Here is a 19,430-nt window from a genome sequence, read left to right as displayed (position 1 = left end):
AGTAAAGGCGAATTGAGTTCTCTGTTACTACCCAGAACACGTTATATGTTACACTACTTTTTGACATCTAATTTTCCTTGTAGGATACAAATTTCTATTTTAAGCATCATTATTTCAGAGTCTACTTGCAGCCATACACAGAAGAACTCTTAATACGTATTCAGGAGTTGTTAGCTGTGCCAGCTACTGTAACACCAGTTCGACAAGAACTATTATCACAGGATGACCAGCTCTTTTTGTACGAAGCTGCCGCATATCTTATCGTCAATTCTTCATTTCAACCTCGGGTAGGTAGCAGTTTCAAAAGTATTTGATACAGTACTAATAGTTTTCTGTTTCTTGTGCAATTTAAAAGTGGTTGTAGGCAGTTTTCGTGCTGTGCAATTATCTTTGAATTCATTTGAAAACATTGAAAATAATGTTTAGAATTTCAGAATTGTATGATAATTGTAGTTTCAGTGTAATAGAAACTTTTTTGTATATATATAGATACAATCAGATTATATATATATATATAATATGTGTTTGTGGGTGGGTGGGTGTGGTTATTTAAGAACCAGAAATAAATTATAGCCAAGAAGTGTTTCGTTGTAAGCTTTGTATTTTGTTTTCAATGTAATGAATTCTATAGAGTTTGATTCAGAATTTGATTTCTTTCTTATAGATGGGTTCCTTGAAAACATAACTGGCAGAAACTTACTGCATAGGTATTGTACTTATAATTGTTGAATCATATATTTGTGTTTTGATGTTCTGTAATTTTGTTATTCGTAGAAGTATGTAAATCTAAAATGTGGTGGCAGTTTTAAGTAGTATTTTTTAATTTATTTTCACAGAAAATAGGAGAGCTTTTTCGAAAATTGCTCGACCCAGTATTGAAGAGGTACATGGGACTCTTTTATGTATTACGGAGTGAAGAGGACGCGAAGAGAAAAGAGAACATTTCTCAAAATATGTGCCACTGCATGTCAGTTGTTAGTGCAACGAGCAAAGCATTTAATAATCAACAAACAATGAAATCGACTGGCTGTGATCAAGTATATATAAATGCCTTGAATGTTTTTCTGGCAGGTTTGCAGGTAAGGAAACTGCATTGTTTCCTCCTTTATGTATAAGTTCCATTTAATTGGCCTAATTTCTAAAATTCACTTGTACCCAATGTGACCCGAATGGTTGATGCACATGACTGTACAATGCGCCAGGTCCCGGCTTCATTCCCGGTGCTGCATTTACTCTTTGGTGTTACTCCAGCTTCGTAAGGCAATTAGGATACTATTTGAATAGTGGAACTTTACTGTTGTTTTTGTGATTAGGTGCTGGAAAGTCAGTGCTGTATCTTCTGTAGAGGTGTGGGGTGTTTCAACAGACCAGTTATTGTAATGTATGTAAGGAAAGAAGATACTGAGAGAATTACAGTAGTAGACTGTATTAATGGAAATACATATTTTTTGTCTTCTGCTGTGTTCGTGACTTCATTAATTTAAATAGGTATACCTACTAACACAAGATAACTTGAAGTTTCATCTTTCGAGTTTGACACATAAGAATCTTTAAGACCATAAATATTCTGTTATAGTGCCATAAGTGCTGTTTTTAGTCCTGTGCTAAATTCCTTTTCCTAAAATTGCTGTTTTCATCAGTACCAGTGTGAATAGAGATTCTCCACATTGGCAAACAAACAATGGTAACAAACGCGAGTGAATGCTTTGTACGGACCAAGGATTGTGGATATACAGGGTGGGTGGGAAGTAACTTCCATTGAAAATGGTTTATAACTTTTTAAATATTTAACCAATTTTCGTTCAAAAAGAAGCATTTTGTTCCGTGCAATGGTATAATTGTTATGCATTGCTAAAATTTCGCATAACCTCCACTATTATCCACCAGTTTTCGTAAACGGTTTGGGATATTTGCGATAGACTTCTGCTCATACTCCAGCGGTGTGTTTGCAAGAACTTAGCAGTAATGCAATTTCCATTGTCGAAAATTCAACTCTTCCAAAGAACAGTTAGGATTGTGTGTCGGGTTAGATAATTTTCGTGAAATGCCTGTCTTGGTGATTTCTGAGGACTCCGAGCGAATATTTGATGAACCACATGCACATTTTTCTTCGTCCTGGATGTTAAGGGGCGACCGCGTCTTGTAAATATCTGCTACAGAACCTCTGTCCATTAGCTTTGAATGGGAATTCCTTATGGTCTTCGCATCTACCGACGAACGAGATCTTTTCATACTTCGCCACCATCTCTGTACTTGTACCACAGACTGCCATACTTTACCGGGATACCAGATGAGCCCGCTCACGCAAGATTAGACGTTGGCCATGGTCCGCCACTGATACCTGCAATGATTTAAATGATATACCATTCAATAAATTCTACCATTGTAAGGAACAAAATGATTGTTACTTCATGAAAATCGATTAAATATTAAAAAAAAAAATGTTATAAACAGTTTTTAATAGAGTTAATTTTCACCCGCTCTATATTTGTTTGCTATTCCTCCCCACGTTGAACAATTGTGCAAAACTAAACATTGTTAATTACTGTTATTGTATTGGACTTCCATACATCTCGAAGGGCAAGGATTAATAATTACTAGTGTTAAAGTACTTAATATAATTTCTGTTTTGTGTATGTTCATACTTCTTTTTTCTTTTATTTTCGCGACCCAGTCAGTGCAGAACAACCTTTGTGAATCCGTGGAATAGGAAAGATGCTTGCCATGTCTGACATTCAGTTCTTTTCTGTTTATTTATTTAGAATATTCGAGATAACAACTGAAGTTCACTTTATACTTGAAATAACAGTGGTAGAAGGGGAAGGGTTTTGAAGAGAGTCGGTTAGGTCATGTATGTTAAAAGGCCCCATCCCAGCATTGTCTGGTGTGCTGAAGAAAACATTGGAAAGCGTTATTGAGAATGACAAGCTTAGGATTCCAACCGTGTCTTCCCAAATTCAAGGCAAGAACGCTGTTGTTTATCAACGCCGGATAAAATTCGAACCTGGTGGTCATGTAACCGTGAAATTTAAAAGCATAAAAGAGTACGAATAATTCATTTACAGACTTTTTTATGCAGGATGTCCCATAATGATGGGACACATTTTAAATACAAGTATCTGGAGTTGCAATAATAAGTTTTAATGCAAACTGCGGTGAATACATACGTGACATACAGGACTTTTGCACACTATATTAAATTTTGAAGATAGCGTCCTTTAGGTGACTACCATTACAACGAGAACATTCTTCGGCTCTGTCTTTAAGCTATGAATTGTGCGGTGGAGCGTGTCAATTGGAATGGGTGCAGTTTCCTTCTGATGTCCTTTAATGCATCAATTGTTTGTGGTTTGTTTGTGTATACTCTTTCCTTCAGGTAGCCCCGAAGGAGGTAGTCTTCCGATGATAGATCTGGTGGTCTTGCTGGCCAAGTGATGTTGCCAAATCGTGAAATGAGGTGCGCTGCGAAGTGTTTGCGGAGAGTTGCCATAGGCTGTCGTACTGTGTGACAGGTAGTTCCGTCCTGTTGCATTTACATTTATGATGGACCACGATGTTCTAACTCAGGAATGAGAAATGTATTGAACATATGGTTATAGTGTTCACTATTAATGGAGGAACCATGTCTATCGTCGAAGAAGTACGGATCGATGAAACATGAGTTACGGCACACCAAACGATCATTTGAACACTATGCAAAGGTTTTTCGTGTACATTGCGAGGGTTTTTTCGACCCCCAAAGCCTACTGTTTTGCTTATTAACATAACCGGTTAAGTGGAAATGGGGCTCATCTGATGAGATAAGTTGCTCAAGAAATGTTTCGTCCTTGTTACTCTTATTCAAAAGCATATCACACAACGTTTTACGACTAAGCCTATCTGGCGGGAGCAGTTGCTGTGCCACATGTATCTTATACGGATACAGGTTCAGGGCTTGTCTCATAATCCTGAGGACGCAGGTACGAGGAACATTCACTTCCTGGGGCAATCGACAGGTAGACTTGTTAGGAGTAGACATCTGTAACAAATAATGACAAACTCACATGCATTCGCTTTCAAGAACAGTAACACACAAGCATGTAAGATTAATCATGTCCTTCCAAATTAGAAATAAATTGTGTTCCATCACTAAGGGATACCTTGTATCCTTTATTGTACATTGATTCTTGTCTTTAGCTTACATGTTACATTGTTGTTTAAAGTTTTAAGATGCCAAACTGTTATGTGGAGTGAAGCACATATTCACGATATTGCTTGCTACATGTGTATTATTTTTAGGAAAATAATCCGATTCTGCAAAGTGGCGTACGGCAGTATATGCATCGAATGGTTGTTTGTATGGAAGAGGATATACTTCCGTATATTCCTGTGGCATCTGAAAAACTTCTGAATTGTTCCGATCCTCGCAGCATTATAGAATACATTCCCTTAATATTACAAATAATCACAAAGTTCAAGGTAAGAATATAACTACTCAGTGTTCTTATAGGTCTATGGTGTGTTGATATTTTTTTTTTCTTCTTTGTTAATAGAAGTCAACTCTGCTTCCGAAGAAATACAATAAGTTTTCCTTTTATCCAGAGTTGTTTGGTTATGTAGTTCAAGTGCCCGTTTGTAAATATCTTTATTTCTTTTAACCTTTATTTTACGGCTTGTCAGTACACTGCCAGAATAGTAAATCCGTTCTTTCCCGCGTGGCACTGTACTGACACAGGCGAAAGGTCTACTTTGACCCGCGAGCACACCGGTTGAGAACCAACGTTTTTGGTTCCTTTCACTATGGACTATCTCTTCATACAATAAGGCACATCAGTTAAAAAAAAAAATATGTGTGCTCGCGGGTCAAAGTAAACATTTCGCCTGTGTCAGTACAGTGCCACGCGGGAAAGAACGGATTTACTATTCTGGCAGTGTACTGACAGCCGTAAAATAAAGGTTAAGCATAACTCGCTAAGAATATTTTGTGTTAGTTTCTACTGAAGAATAATGCTCTTCGTAGTTCATGGCTATCCATATATTTTTAATATAAATAGAATTGTTGCTTATCTATCATTTCTTTTTAACTGCAGAAGAGTCCAATGTTTTACATGTTTAGTCTAATGTGAAAATGGAAACTAACAGTAACACTATGGTAATAATAATAATAAAACTGAAGGAGTTGAAAGGTATAACGATATTTTCAGAATGTGTATTGGGTTCCATTTACAGGGATGCTAACAGAGCATGACCATTCTTTATAAATCAAAACTTTTTTAAAGGTCTTTCCCAGATTCTTAAATTGATGTGTCCTTAAGGATATGTGTATGATACTAAAGGAAACTACTTCTCATAACTACTTTTTGTCAGAAGACGCCGGAACTTAAGTTTTCTGTACGTCTATCTAGAAGAGTTAATATAAATAAACCTGGAAAAATCTTTAAACTGTGATCTTAAACCGTACTGTGTAGAGTCGCGGGCTTAGCTTATTATTATTTTTATATCACAAATGTAATACGTTGTAAAGTAAATAGTTTTAATTGAACATAATGGTTACCAAAATCAAATTTTGATTGAAGCTACTTGAGAAATCGAAAGATAAATTAAGGACTAGAGAACTTCCTGCGAAAATCTGACCAATGCTCTGGACAACACAGTGTTTTAAAAAGATAATAAAACTTTGAATAATCTTAGTAGTGTAAACAATTTTTTTTTTTTTTTAATCTCATATTCTGATTTTATTTAATAATATTTCAGACGCATAAGCGTTAACAAATTCAGCATTTCATTAGTTCAAATATCTGTGTATATATTTTTGAAACTCATGTGCATTAGTTTTCGTAACAAATAACAAGTCATTTAATGTTCCATGCTTTTATCCTGTAACGGTTGAAGTATGTGGACCTTGCACGAAAAATTGGATTCTTTGCTTCGGGGCTATTACATACATTTCGCATATGTAGGTCCAACCACTGCTGGAATCATGAAACCCTTCAGATAACAAACAGAGAATGATTTGTCCCACTTCAATAGTACATCGTGTCCGTCGTAGCCTTATTTTGTACAAGAATGGGAAATTCGATCCACTCCATTGAGAACTGAACCTGAAACTACTAATGATAAAGGCAGGATGCTGAGTTGACTAGTGTATAGTAGGGTGGGCAGAAAACCTTTTTTAAATTTTCGATGATGGGTAGTGCGGCAAAAGTACAATTGGTGGATACTAAGTTCATACAAAAAGATTGAGATTTTTAAGCCAACTCTTTGTTTTGCCGGAATCCTGGAAGTTTCGCTAAAACATTCATTTTTATTATTTTTTTTCTTCTAGCAATTGAATATTTATTATTGGGCGGTATTTATGATTGTGTCGAAGAGTAAAATTGATTTACTGAAAATTCAGATCATATTAATATGTCTGACCGACTGACTCTCAGGATGAGGATTCAGCCTCTACCATGTGCCAGCTTTCTCCTTGGAGGATCGGTGAGCGGGTGGAGGTCAAGGTATCTTATTGTCCTTCGGAGAGAAAACTGTCCTAAAAGGCGAATGAACCACAAGGTAGTCAATGGCATGGAGATTTGGAAAGAAAATGGGAATACTACTACACTATTTTTTCCCAGAAGGGACGAAGTAGGAAAATAAACTCAGTGATGGTCTTCCTGAGGTAAAATTGTCCCCCATTCTGACTTCCGTGTAGGAACTTCTCCAGACAGAATTATCAAAGGAGAAAATAATAATAACTTTCATTTCAGCATAGGAACCTGTAATGCCTCTGTCCGCCCAATTCTTCAAATGAACCCAAAATAAACAATTAAAAAAATCTAAATATAGTTTATTCTGAACTCATTCAGAAAATATCCCGGCAGACGAGATATCCGCGAAGCTCCCCACACCATATCAAACCACGAGTTAATCAGGAAGACAAGACACTTGACACAAAACCTATGACCGGGGCTGCCAGCTCTTTTTTACGTAACCGTTCTTTATTATTATTATTTATTTATTTATTTATTTATTTTCTGACGAGGTAATCAATATTAATGCTTCCGTATCACTTTTAGAATATAACATTTCTTATAGCTAAAGATATTTTCCTTATTAGTCAAATATATCAAAATACATATAGTTAAACAAATTTTTCTCATCAAATGTCAAAATATTCCATAACCAACATCTAGAAGGACGAGTCCATTATGTCGAAGGTAAATATTGAAATATGACGTAATAATTTATTTGATGCTATGTTACTGCTGCATGCTGACGCAGAAGAAACAAGCGTTTGAGACGCAGTGTTTAGTTCTGTATATCTTGAAGTTTCAAACACACTACTTGTCTCATGCCTTTCATCTACTATTTCATAAAGTGCCACAGGTCACTTTCTGACAACAAGTTAGTCGATTTCTGGGAGTTTTCATAAAATATAGCCCTTTCAAGTGGTAAAATAATTACATATGTTACGGAACAAAGGAACCAACTTGAGGAAAAAGTCTAATGCCATCACGAAAAGAAGAAAATTTGATATTATTTTATTACAAATTATTCATTTCTTTTGTGTTCTGAATTTATAATACAAGATCACACGACATCCTTGATGCTACTACGCGACACCTCTAGGGTGTCGACATAAAATTGAAGGTCCCTCTGCAATAACAAAGTAAGTGGAGTTACCTCGATTTCTGGTAAAACATAGAAAAAGAAGACGTTTGAACTTACCTTCCTTTTACCGTTGTCTGTAGTGCGTACTCGAAGCGTTAGTTGTGGGTAAAATAGTGTTAATTTGTATCGAGTCGCCGTTTCCTGATAGGAATAACAGAGAGCGCCACTGTCTGCGTTTAGTGAAGCAAGCAGTGGTAGATGCGAGGAGGGGACGCGATGTGTGTGTAACTTTGTTACCAAGAATCAGTTTAAGTGAAGAGACTGGTACAGAGACTTATTTGATGCTTTTGTTCCGAAATGGACAAAATTGAAGCAATCGAAGAAGAATGACAGAAGTTGAAGGGACGAAAGAGAAAGGAAAATCGTGAACTCCGGCAAGAAAGGTAGCAAAATCAAGTCGAATAGCAGTGTTTTATTTGTTTCCTCGTTGTTGATATTGAAACTAAAACAGTGCTGTAAAAAGTCTAGATTCGGGCAAAATCGATTGAAAAATTCGAATTCCGGAATCCGGGTTCGGATTTAAATTCGATTTCAAATCCGAATCCGGTTTTCGGATTTACTGAAAAAATGGGCAAGCGGTAGGGAGTGAGAACCTTCCTAAAGTGTAAAAAAAGAAAAAATGTCAGTTTCGGAAACGTATATTCGTGTAGAGGAAAAAAAAACTACTTCATTTTAGGCACCACCACTGGACACCATTCTGTCCTCCCTCAAGAAGCCAGCCAAACTGGGGATCAAAGATTCAAAAAAGAAGGATGTGGAAGCTCTGCTACAGTTTGTTACTGTTGCCAAGTAGCAGTTTTACAAGAACGTGTTGAACCCTGCTGATATTTTTGTATCTGCGTTTCCGCATTCTGAATCTGAAATGGACGCATCAGATTTGTTTTTTTGTTTTTAAGGCTCACGACAGTGTAGTTTCCAGATTTTGTTACCTACAACGCTCAGATTATTGTATATTTTGTATTCTCGTGTGTTGCAATATATAAACATTGTCACACAAGTCGTACTGTCTTTTCTTTCCACAACTACTTAGGATATACAATAACAAGGTACATGCTTACTTTTCCACCTTCTTTATGTATTATTCCGCATTTTCGGTTTTCGCCATTTTATGCTCCAAAGCACAGTCCAGGCGCTACACCACTTTTCTCCACAGGCTTATATACTTAGAATTACTACTGTTAATTGCCACGTTCCACATTAAGTTTATAAGCTTTGTAACTCAAAATCTCCATTTCTCACTTATCTTGTTATTACAGAGGGCCCTTCAATTCTTGTTAAGATCCTCTTTTAAGATAAATTGGGTTGGTCCTGAGTTTGATTTTCAATGAATGTACAGAATTTTCGACCTTCACCCAGCACCACGAGGGGATCGGAGAGTTAGTTGAATTCAGGTGAAATGGACTTCTCATAGAGCTGTAAACAGTGTTGACAAGTTGCGACCAAACTTTATGTATTTATTTATTGCAAAAATTATGTTTCATTCTGAATCTCGTTAGTGTATTGTTGTCAAAGTGGGTCATTGGTGGGAAGAGTCCTTGGTTCAGTCTCAGGCAAGTGAGCTTGCGGGTAAGAATAACTCACCTAAGTTTTTTTTGGGGGGGAGGGGAGGGAGTCTCCTTTTCTTCCACTCTCTCTTTGTCCCACGAACACTCTGTTACAAGTAGGAGTATTTGTGTCTGTTAGGAGAACCAAACAACAATATATAAAATCTGCTAGTTAATGTTTAATTTTTTTTACATATGTAGTACATAAAAAATGAAATACTATATTCTAGTAGAATGAAAGATCCTAAATAATACTGGCAAGAACGATATACTTATAGCGCCATAAAGATTTTTTTTTCCTTAATTTTCTTAAAAATTATATTCCCGGTGAGGATACTCGGTCGGGAAAGTGTAAAAGATTTTACAGGCCAGCCATCCTGAGTGAGGTTTTGCTGAGTTTTCCTCATTCACAGCAGGCAAATGCTGGGATGGTACCTAGCATAATGGTCCCAGGCCCCTTCCTTCCTTCCCCCATCCATTTCTTCCTCCAATTAGTGCAATCGCGAGAGACGTCAACTTTCATACGTGAGGGGCTAACATGGCCATGGCTGCTGACAGCCAAGAAATCCCCATTCCTAGTCCTAATTCCTCTGACAAAATCCAGGGCCATGCATTAGCCGTTATACTACTCGGAAACATTTTTTTAACATTCGTCGTACTAAATATGTATTTATGTATTAAAAAATGTTATTATTTTCCTTCTGATCTCTGTGTGTTAAATGTAATACAGTACTTAGTTGTTTATTAATAAAAGTATCTTATTTTTATTATGTCGTTCACAAAACATCACTTCACTGCAACTGAAGAACAGGTATCTTGGATTTTTCAGAAGGAAATCATTCCATTTCTCCAGATAATAATAGTTCCGATCGTTGAGGGTATTTGCTCCCATGTGTTCATGACTCCAGTAGAAGAAAACAATGAGCAAGATAAGCATGAACGATTTTTGCTTCAAAGGTACATGCACATGTTTATTGGTTCCATTGTTTCGAATGTGACGGAAGTATTGATTTCACAGAGTCCAGAATTCCAAGAGGCTGTCTTCAGGACCACTGTTGGACAGGCAGTATCATCTCCTGATCCTCTGGTATTTATTTATTTTTCTTTCTTTTTGGTTGTAGATTTTTAGCATATATATATATATATATATATATATATAATGTAGGTGTGGAAATCATGAACGATTGTGTATGATATTGTGTCACGTGTCGCACATTTGTATTCAATTGATTGTAAAATTTACTTCGTGACTTAGGTAACATAAATATTAAATGCTGTGTGTCCAGAACATTACATAAATCTTTTTATTTTTTTGAAATTATAATATTTATTTTATGTCGTGTGTTATAGTGAGAAATTCCTGTCATGTACGAAACATAGCAATTCTGCCGTGCCATTTGAGTTCGATTTGTGGCCAGAAGTCACCTGATTTACCAGAGGATAGTAATTATAAATTTATTTCGTGTTGTTGGCTTTGAGATTGAATGTAGACATGAAGGATAAACTTAAGCATAGAAGCAGGTTTTTGTAAGCGTGCCACAGTTATTCATAGCGGACATTTTATTATTTTAATTTATAAGCATTCTTTAAACAAAAACATTACAGTTTGAAAAGTATATTACCTTTCGCGAAAAGTTCCATTTCCAGTTTTTGTAATAAAAGGTATTTTAAATAAAAGACAAACGAATGCATTAAGGTTTGGGGAATCTAAGAAATATAAATTAAAGTATTTGAATTAAATTTTGCACGCATGTTAGAAATATGTAAAAATCAAGGTAGAGTAGTAGGTAAATATTCTACAAACGTTGAATCGTCTTTCGTAGTGAAAACTGCGAAAGTATAGGGTCGTACAGTTTCTTATAGGAAAGCGTTATTAAATTCACTCGCATAGGTAAAAAGATATATACATACAGTAAATATTGCTGAAAGGGGTGTTTTGATATTTTCTCCACTACAGGATCTGAATATCTGAACACAAGTAATCGCTAACCATACTCTGCCATATTAGGGAATACCCTTGCTCCCTCCGTTAATATACCACTGCCTATTAACACCGATATTTATAACTACTAAATTATTTATGAACACTGATAATCATCTACTGAAACGAAGAATAATAAATAAATATTACCTCATTTAATCACATTAGAGTGCCACACAAGAGTACTCAACCGTATCCACCGGTATGCATTGCATCAAATCAGAATTTTGTACTAAATTAGGGGAGAGATTTTTATATCAGATTTTTACCCGCATGCGTAATGACGAACTTGCCGTTATGAACACTAGATTTTTTATTTAAACGATATTCTTTTCTTCTCTCCTTTATTTAGCGTGTACACTAGGGGTCTCCATCAGCCCTACGTGAACACACCAATGTCCATTTCTACCGATAGCGTAACTACAAGACAAGTTTAATTGAAATATTCTATTTCAACGTTCTTTTTAAATTAAGGTAGTTATTTCAAGAAACTACCTTCATTAAAAGAAAGAAGTACCTGCAATACTGTTCACATTGTTTTTATAGTGAACTAGCATCAATTATCCGCTTCGCTGGGTTAAATTAAGAAAAAATAGTAATATGTTTCGTTAGTCAGTCACTTTTTACTATTACTAAAGCGCTCTTTGATATTAATCATTTTCGATGATTTTTATATATCCCCTCTCCTCCCTGTGTTGCAAGCCACGGCATCGGAAGTGTAACTGTCCATCTCAGCGACCTCAAAAACTATAGATTTGACACTAATATCGGTCATTTTCGATCATTTGTAAATGTCTTTCCCCTCCTTTAAGTTACATCGTCAAAGTGATATGGACAAAAGTCATCTCATGTTAGAACTTCATCTATGTTGCAAATTTGATCGAGATCGGTCAGGGGGTTCAAGAGTAAAGTCACATAGACAGTCACTTTCACTTTTATTTTTTACATATAATCTCCGTCTTCCCCTCCCCCTCCCCTGGGTTGCACCGTCAAAGTTAAATGATAAAAATTATCCCAAGCCCGAACGACATCTATGTTGAAAATTTGACCGAGATCGTTTGGGTGGTTCAAGAGTTATTAAATTTATTTATTTTTATATATTTGTACCCTTCCCCTCCGCTAAGGTCTACCGTCAAAATGATATGATAAAAATCACCCCAGGTCCGAAATTAATCCATATTGAAAATTTGATTAAGATCGGTCCTGTGGTTAAAGCGTGATGAAGTCAAAAAGACATTCACTTTTATTTTTACTTTTGTGGCATATATATATATATATATATATATATATATATATATATATATATATATATATATATATATATATCCCTCCCCCTCTCCTTCGTTGCACTGTAAAAGTGAAATGAAGAAAACATCCCAGGCCCGAACCTTATATATGTGGAAAGTTTGATCGAGATCGGTCTGCTGGTTCAAGAGTTATTTAGTTTTACTTATTCTTCTATGTCCCCCTTCTCTTCCTCCTCTAAGTTCTACTGTCAAAGTAAATAGCTAAAAGCACTCCCAGGCCAGAACCGCATGTACGTTAAAAATTTGATCGAGATCAGTAGGGCGGTTCAAGAGAATTAAAGAGTCACCAACATAGTCACTTTCAGTTTTATAATATAGATTTGAGGAAAAGATGCATTTTTTCACCAAGTTGTAGAAAACAATCAAATTTTAAGTTGCACTTGGAAATGTTAGTTAATACCATCTCAACTGCAACACAAGTTAAGTACAATTTGGTGCTTCTTCTTAAAATCAGGTTAATGCTTTCTAGCATTATTAAAAAGAACCACTATTTGCAATATATTACACTTCTTAATCTTATACAGGATGAAGGAAAACCCAGTTTATCCATACAGAAAATTCAAGTTTATTTGCAAAAGTAACCTATATTCTTGACCTATACACAAGTTTCCAATTTCAGTGGTGTATTCAAACTGTCCCTCAATCTTTGCAAGACATTGTGTGCAGCGATTAACATCAGCATACCATATATGGTACAGTAAACGTTTACCATTGTCGAGGACATGAAACACCTTTGATAATTTATTCTTTCAGTGCAGCTAAGTCTGCTGTGGTGAAAGTACTATTCCTGAACAACTGGCCACAAAGCTAAATAGCATGGCGTTAAATTACAAGAACGTGAGGATCGTTCATTGGTAACAGACTCTCTTATCCATTCTTGGAATGTGGCATTCAAAGAAAATATTTCGAACGCCAAGACCATAATCGGGAAGAGCTTCATCTTGCTGCCATACAAAACGGTAACTAGAATAACTAGAGTTATTTTCAAGTCAGATTAACACAACCTCTGAAGCGTTTCAAGGTAAAATTCCCAAGCATTATGTGGATCAAAGAAATGAGGTCCCATTACACCAAACGAAGAAATGCCCCCACCTTCACCCCCACTTTTTTCCATCGATAGTCGCTACAGGCATAATCATTTCATTCTCAGTAACTTCCTTTGAATTGATATTATTAGAACAGTAGACAAAGTTATTAACCCACAAACGCCCAAGACCAGTTTTATTCGTTAGCAACTGCATTGAACAATACCGTGTTACATCGAAAACCTGAGAAGAAAACTGAACGAAATTCGTACAACAAGAGAACGGGTAGTGTACCTGAAGTGGAACAACGGGCTTTTGGCTAAATGAATGATATAGCTCATGTAACGTAGTGAAAAATAAAGTGGGTCACTGGTGGCACAAGGAGCGTTTGTGGGTTAAGATCAACGCGGCTGTTAAGTTTGAACTGAGCCTTGTCCGTAATACAAACTTCCTGAAATTTGAATCCGCTTCATGGTGGATTAAAAGCAACTCTCAGAACTCCATTCGGATGTTGCAATTATCTTCGTGCAGTGTAGTGCGTGAACCAAGCGTCGAGGTTATGGTTTGAATTTGTTATTACGTAATATTCTCTGTATTCCTAGGGCTTACTTGCAGTGTCGACTTATAATGATTTTTTACAAATGTTTTTTACATGGGCGTCCAGACCTCTGTACATGTGCAACACTCCGTTGTTTAAAATTTTTTGTTCCGTTTCCATAGCTTTTATCATGTTTGTGAAGGCGCATCAGGAAACTTAACACGAAAATTTTTCTGTACTTCGATTATACCTTTATGATGTTTCCACCACAATTGAAACACTTTTGCATGCTGTTCTGTTCTGTAGGTACTTGCCGTTGCAGTTTTCTACATGCTACACGTACTTGAACACAGTCAACATAGCACATAAAAAAATAAGCCTCAACTGCTGACAAAAGAATAACGAGCACTGTTGTTAGTCACACAACAATCTGATCATCCCTATCGCTCAAACATATAACTTAGCAGGAGTATAATTATATCATAATATAAAAGTAATTTTTGAGGGGGTTAACTGACTTTTCTGTCATTCTATATATTCAGCCTGACTTGACTCTTTTAAGCATATCAAAAGTTGTTACAAAAATTCTAAACCTGACTATGAAAGGAACAACTGAGAGCTCAAGTATAACGATGTCTTTCAACATAGTCCTCTGACAGTTCAAAGCACTTGGTCCATCAATATTCAAGTGTTCATACCGCTGGTAAATGTGGTTTTGTTGAAGCTGAGTAACATGTTACATACGGCACACATAGCATCATCACCGGTGTCAAAATGAACACTTCCAACTTTTTTTGAGGTTCGGGAACAGATGAAAGTTAGAAGGTGCCAAATCGGCCGAAAGAGATAGGTGGGAGACCAATTCGAAACCACATTCATAAATTGCTGCCATGACCACGACTTATTGGTTGGTTGGTTGGATTGGAGTTTAGGATCCCTTTTAGCACACAGGCTATGTGAGAGGTGGACTTAACAGCTTAACGTAGGGTCTGAACCACATGAGCTCCCGCTGAGAATCGAATTCGGGTCTCTCCCGTGGCTGAGATATTGTCCTGATGGAAAAAGATACCCTTGGTTAGTTTCCGACGACGCATCTACCAAATGTAATCACGTAGTTCTCGTAGGAGGCCTTTATAGTAATCACATAGTCACTATTTGCCCCTTTGAAAGATAATCGACTATCACCGCCTCCTCCGAATCCTAAAAAGTAGAAACCTTACCTGTACGTGTCTAATTATAATAGTACTTAGTTGGGCTCAGAACTTTGGTAACAAATCTCGTAAATGCAAGTGTACAACGAAAAGCAGTTTCGAGCTGCCCAATGTGTTTACGAACTACCTGCTTAACGAAATCTCAGAGGAAAAAGTGGTAGGGTTTTGTTTTTCCCGAGTCATTCGATTTCTGGTCGTGTTGGCCTGATTAGATACTGAGATACTACAGAAGCCTAGTGCAAACACTTTTAAACTGAAATAGGCCTTTTATAATAAATATTGCTGGACATACGCAGGGTAGGCGTTATGATCCGAAAAGTTGATCTTTAATAGTTGGTTACTTTTATATAGGACCGACATTACTAACAGTACGCCATGTGGTGTTAACGTATATTGGGAATATCATTAGTTGCCAATAACCTTGTGTCTGTTTGTGAAAACTTGTTTTTGAAAATCACTGCAAGAGTTGAATAACATTTTCGTCTTTTAATGAAGTAATGTATTTTGTGAAAGAATAAAAAGTAGCACCGCCACTTGTATACAACATTAAGAAGCTTTGTTTGTATGACGTGATATTTTCACAATTATTATTGAAACTAGAAATGGTAGGAGATTTATACGACTTCTGGTTTTAGTAAAGCGTTAAAAGTGGAGATGTGATATATATATATATATATATATATTTGAGACGCTTAATTGATTGCAGAAAACCCCATCTCACTACCTATTACCGTTTTTACTCTGTAGCGATCATCGTTAAAACCGAAAGGGGTTAAATTTCTGCCGCTTCAAATATTACCTATTGATCCAAATAATTATCACAAGGATTTGAAAACTATGGCTGATAAACTGGCCGTTGACACAAGTACTCAGGTTCTTAATAGAAGTGAGTGGCCTTTGCCAGGAGGTATTAATACCCTCCGCAAATTCCTAGATAGACTGCCTTGAGAATACAGGTAATAAGAGTGATTTAATTCATTAAAGGAAAAGCGAATAGCGAAGACAAATTTAAAGTCTCGAACTCTAATATATTGACATGAAATATTTTCAAAATAACAATATCTATAAATAAACATAAAATATGAAGTGGAATAGTGTTGACTGCTACAATACATTTATCATGATGAACCTTATGGTCAAGTTGTCATTCCCCAGAAATAATAGAATCAAATATTCCTATTTGAAATTGTTCACATGTAGCACAAATATACGTGCAATGAATACAAACGTACCCTTTTGTGATAAACTAATACCTACTGAATTCAACCACGTGACTTGACTAATTCAGCAGATCAAATGTTCTCCATAACAACGAACTCTTGAAAAGATTACACGTAAACATTGACATTGTCAAAATATATCGATAAGTAAACAATACACACTAAATGCAATAACTTACGAAATCTAGCGTGTTGATCATGAATACGTGTGTTCTCCGTTCTCTAGATGTTTCTTTGATTTCAGCAGGACCAGATTTTACAAATTCTTGTCATCAGGTGGCTTTAGTGTATACAGTCTTACGACACTATATGTTGTCATCAGTGTCAGCCTTAGCCAGCAACTGAGCACGACATTTGGGCGCAGACGTTTAGGTGCGGCCGTTTGGGCGCAAAGCAGTCCACGATGAGCTACTTCGACGTGGTTGTTCGTTCTTAACTGGTCATTGAGAACTCTGTCACACTGTCATACAGATTCCATATCCTTATTGGAAATAATGCTGTTCTTCTTTGCCTCCCCATCGTATCGTTCCTTTACGTTAGATATATTATAAAGGACAAAAATTTGTTTTGGGGTGTCACAGACCGCCTACAGTAAATTTTATTTGGCCTATTCTTCCTATTTCAATGTATAGCTAGTGCCTATAATTGCCTATTTTTATGAAATCTGAAATATAACTTTTTATTAATACAATAGAGTATCAACTATCTGGTCTAATGAGCAGATCAAACCATCCAATAAATACTTCCTGAATCACCCATATCATTAAAAATACCATTTTTATTTATACCATACCAAAAACAGTTTCTTCTGACCTCTTGGTACAGGTCAGTACTTAATAAACATTTCTTATGTTTTGTACCAGGCATTTAATAATTTATTACAGAAAATGAAAATATGTACAGTATTGTACACATTTTAAGATAGATTTAATAATGTCTGACTCAAAAAATCACAAAAAAGTGCACAATGTAGTATGAATATATAGTCACATCTTTAAAATAACTTAACAGTAACGAAAGACGTACGTCTTTTTTCTTTTTCTTTTTAACACAAATTACATGTCTTTATTATATGTGTCTTATTTTATTGAAAGGAAATATTCTTTTAAAACTAAGCCGCATAGTACGGAGACCGGACAGTCAATAGTTTCCTACGGTTTCTTCCCATTTCTTTTCCACTGGTAGAGACAAGTTGTGCATGATATGCAGAAACTTCGCTGTGTTCAGGATGTTGTTTTTAGTTTTTGGAAAATTATTTGTGGAAGATTTTCGAAAAACATATGTAGGTAGATGAACCTTTTGGATAAAAGTTTTTGCGCCCAAATGTCATGGACCCTCCAGCAATTTATTTTCACATCTTTTTTAACGAATCCAGTAGATCATATACATCCATTAAGGATCCATTAAAGAATCATTACATCGATAGGTCGGCAATAGCATAAAAATGATTAATACACAAATGTCTGAAATTGTTTAAAGTTCCTTTCAAAAGAATATGGATGTTTTCTTTGGTTGACAAAATTTTGCTTAGATGTCGGAACAAACGTTTGGTATATGATTTTTATCGGTATTCTTTTTTAGTGTATATCAGATTCTTCGTATGTGTATGTAGTGAAAGGTGGTCAAGGTAACTTGTTTTTGATGTTTAAGATGCTAGTACACAGCGAAGACCACAATCGAACAGGATACGAACAGGGTGGACAATTTATCTGGAACATTCGTAATAGTGGAGAAAGCAAAAGAGGGAGAAAAGCAAAACTTTGCACGAATCAACTACAAGAAGGGGGGACACCGTTTTACGTATTAAACACCACTATCACAGTGAACAGTGTTGCCATCCCAGTATAAAGTTATATTTTTGTTTTCAAATGACACTGCGTCAAATTGTTACATATTTCAAATCAGCATGTGAAACAAAGACTTAAAATACCACTTTTATTATTCAGTGTTGCAAACTAAGAATGTTACATTATCACAAACATCCAAAGTTTGGAAGCCTGTATCTCACATACAGCACAATGGCGATGGACAAGTCAATGCACATAGGAAGTGCCGTAGCGTTAGGTACTATGATCATAGTGTGTGTGACTTGTTTTGAATGAATAGCAACGAAGTTACAAGAGCTTGAAAATTTAATTTTTTTGAAAGGTTTTATTTTGAAAACATTCTTAGGTAAGTATCACATCTAATTTCTTGTGTGGTTAGCAGTTGGCAAACAAATCATTTTGCCGTTTACAGCACTTCGACATCTCAAACCATTCCAGAGATATGATAAACATTGATAAAGTTCGCAACACTGCTGAAAATGGCGTATTTCTAGAAAATATTTAAAATGATTATTGTTTCCTACTCTTTTATAGCATTACAGGAATAACTTTTACTAGCTGTAATTACAAGTTATCGCAATTATACGGTTTAAGCAGTGTTGCAAACTTCAGCAACGTTTATCGTATCTTCAAAACTGTTTGAGATATCGAAGTGCTGTAAACAGTAAAATAATTTACACATCCATTGTAAACCACAAAAGTAACTAGATATGATACTTATCTAAGCATTTTTTTTTTCCCGAGATAAAACCTTTCAAAGAAACTCAAATTTTCAAGCCCTTATAACTTCGTTGCTATTCATTCAAAACAAGTCATACCTGACCATAGTATTCAACGCTGAGGTACTTCTGATGTGCATTGTCTTGTCCATCTCCGTTGTGCTGTATGTGTAATAGATGCTTCCAAACTTTGGATGTTTTTTATACTGTTACATCCTTAGTTTGCAACACTGAATAGTAAATGTGGTATTTTAAGTTTTTGTTTAACATGTTGATTTGAAATATGTAATAATCTGATGTAGTGCCATTTGAAAAAAATATAACTTTATATTGGGATGACAACACTGTTCACTAGGTGGTGTTGCTTAATACGTAAGACGATATCCTCCTCCTTATGGTTATTTCATGCTCTTTTGATTTCTCGGTT

At 35.8% G+C, this 19,430-nt stretch overlaps 1 protein-coding gene across 3 annotated transcripts in view; it reads left to right on the top strand.

The window, feature by feature from the left end:
- LOC145688293 (exportin-T-like) overlaps positions 1-19,430 on the top strand; it is a 104,378-nt gene that overhangs the window by 79,865 nt on the left and 5,083 nt on the right. For 2 of the 3 annotated variants that reach the window (XM_081762294.1, XM_081762295.1), the window contains 4 exons: positions 119-287; positions 837-1,079; positions 4,279-4,458; positions 9,988-10,263. In XM_081762294.1, coding sequence (XP_081618420.1) covers positions 119-287; positions 837-1,079; positions 4,279-4,458; positions 9,988-10,263 — 868 coding nt within the window. The remainder of the gene's footprint in view (positions 1-118; positions 288-836; positions 1,080-4,278; positions 4,459-9,987; positions 10,264-19,430) is intronic. The other variant, XM_081762296.1, reaches the window with a different exon arrangement.

Source organism: Thermobia domestica, chromosome 6, assembly GCF_964235325.1.
Source record: "Thermobia domestica chromosome 6, izTheDome1.hap1.1, whole genome shotgun sequence".
NCBI lineage: Eukaryota > Metazoa > Arthropoda > Insecta > Zygentoma > Lepismatidae > Thermobia > Thermobia domestica.
This window is presented reverse-complemented; position numbering and strand designations above follow the sequence as displayed.